Source organism: Trichechus manatus, unplaced genomic scaffold (assembly GCF_000243295.1).
Source record: "Trichechus manatus latirostris isolate Lorelei unplaced genomic scaffold, TriManLat1.0 scaffold00026, whole genome shotgun sequence".
Taxonomy (NCBI): Eukaryota; Metazoa; Chordata; class Mammalia; order Sirenia; family Trichechidae; genus Trichechus; species Trichechus manatus.
The window spans coordinates 1,996,778-1,998,429 of NW_004443962.1; the positions used below are offsets into that span (position 1 = coordinate 1,996,778).

The window sequence follows — 1,652 nt, forward strand, 5'->3', positions numbered from 1 at the left end:
CCCAGCACCTTAGCCATTTGCACCACCCAGGGACATCTAGCTGGAAAATACCTAATTTCCTCAAAATAGGTATTTTTGAAAAATTTAAATGATTACCCCCATGTTAGACCTCTAAGAGACGTAATCCTGACAGCTGCTGCTCACGTAATTGCTAAGAACCTGGCCAAAGAACCTGGCACGGTAGAAATTTCCCCAAGCTCATGTAGAGGAAGTTTCCTATAATCCTAGATCACCAAGTACGTAGCAAAATTCTCCCTGCAGTCTGTTTACCATCTCTTTTATTTTGGTCTGGGGAAACACTTTAAATAGAGGAAGATCTAACTTCTGAAATGCGGGCCAGTCACCAGCTGTGGCACAGATACATCCCAGAAGACATGTTCATGGCATACGAAATTGCTAACAGAGAGGCACCCACCATTGTCCTCAGCAAAACAGTGTCTGCTTCCTGCAAAGGGCATGGGACACAAGTGGCCCACACCCTCCACTGTGGCCGCCAGTAGAACACCAGCAAAAGGACCCCGCAGGTCAGCACCGATGCTATAAAGCAGAGGGCACTCCGTACAGTGTGACTTCGGTACCCAAACGCCTCCTGTAGAGAAAATAAAAGATCATTCTAGTTTCCTTCATTTCACATAAACACATGATTTGTTCCAAGAAACATAAACTTTTGATGCAGGGTGTTGGTTGGGAGAGAAATCTGGTTTCAGCTGGTTGAACCAGGTCTACTGCTTGCAGCTGTCAGCTGATAAATAAAAAAGGGTTCATTTTACTACCTGGCATAGGGAACTAAAACACTAGATGGGAGGAACACGGGATGGGCAGACTCATCTGCTGCTATATACGCCTAAGAGTCACCTCAGATGTTTACAAAATACCTGTGGTTTGGACCAGATTTATTTTCCATAGGTATTAGTTTTTTGTTTTTTGTTTTTTAATTGTTCACATGAATTTACTAGAGAGAAATGTTCAGAATACGACAGGTATGGTCTACACATATATATCTAACTTTATTCAAATTCAGCTTTGTTTTATAATAACATGACTGAGAATGACTAAAAATATGAATAAAGATAATATTTTCTCAGTAGGATGTTATAAATTAAAGGATTGTCCATGGACATGAAAGACTTTCAAAAGACAGCTTATGGGTTTTTACCCTGAGAGAAACACGCTGAAACATTTGTATTTTTAGTAGCAGTTTAGTTAATATTCATCGTAATTTGAATAAAGACTTGATATGTCATTTTAGGAAAAAAATCAAAAGACCAGACAAATAGATTTGTTTATTTAAAGCCAATTTCTAGTTCCCATCCTTCACAATGAAGTTGCCAAGCATTGTTTTATTTTTTTAATTTCTGCAATTAGATTTATAAATGTATGTTGAAGAGCCCAACGGATGCTAATTATGAATGAAATTTTACGATACTATTACGTTCAATTCTGCTGGTGGTATTTCTGTTTTGTTCTGTGACTCCAAACTCCTGTGTCCAGATCACAGAGCCGTAACGTCAAGAAAATAGTTTTTTACTGAGCTTCTATGGCACTTTCAATGATGGGATCAACTGCATTTTATGTAGGTTTAGTTCACATGATAGCAACTCTCATGGCTTAATTCTTTGGACAGTTTTCATCTTCAATATGGTCACTTAATT

The 1,652-nt window shown here is 38.5% G+C and overlaps 1 protein-coding gene across 1 annotated transcript in view; it reads right to left on the bottom strand.

The window, feature by feature from the left end:
- The window catches only part of ATP13A5 (ATPase 13A5), a 133,310-nt gene that overhangs the window by 115,401 nt on the left and 16,257 nt on the right, over positions 1 to 1,652 (bottom strand). The window contains exon 2 of the mRNA XM_012554729.2: positions 416 to 589. Within this exon, the coding sequence (XP_012410183.1) occupies positions 416 to 589 (174 nt within the window). The remainder of the gene's footprint in view (positions 1 to 415; positions 590 to 1,652) is intronic.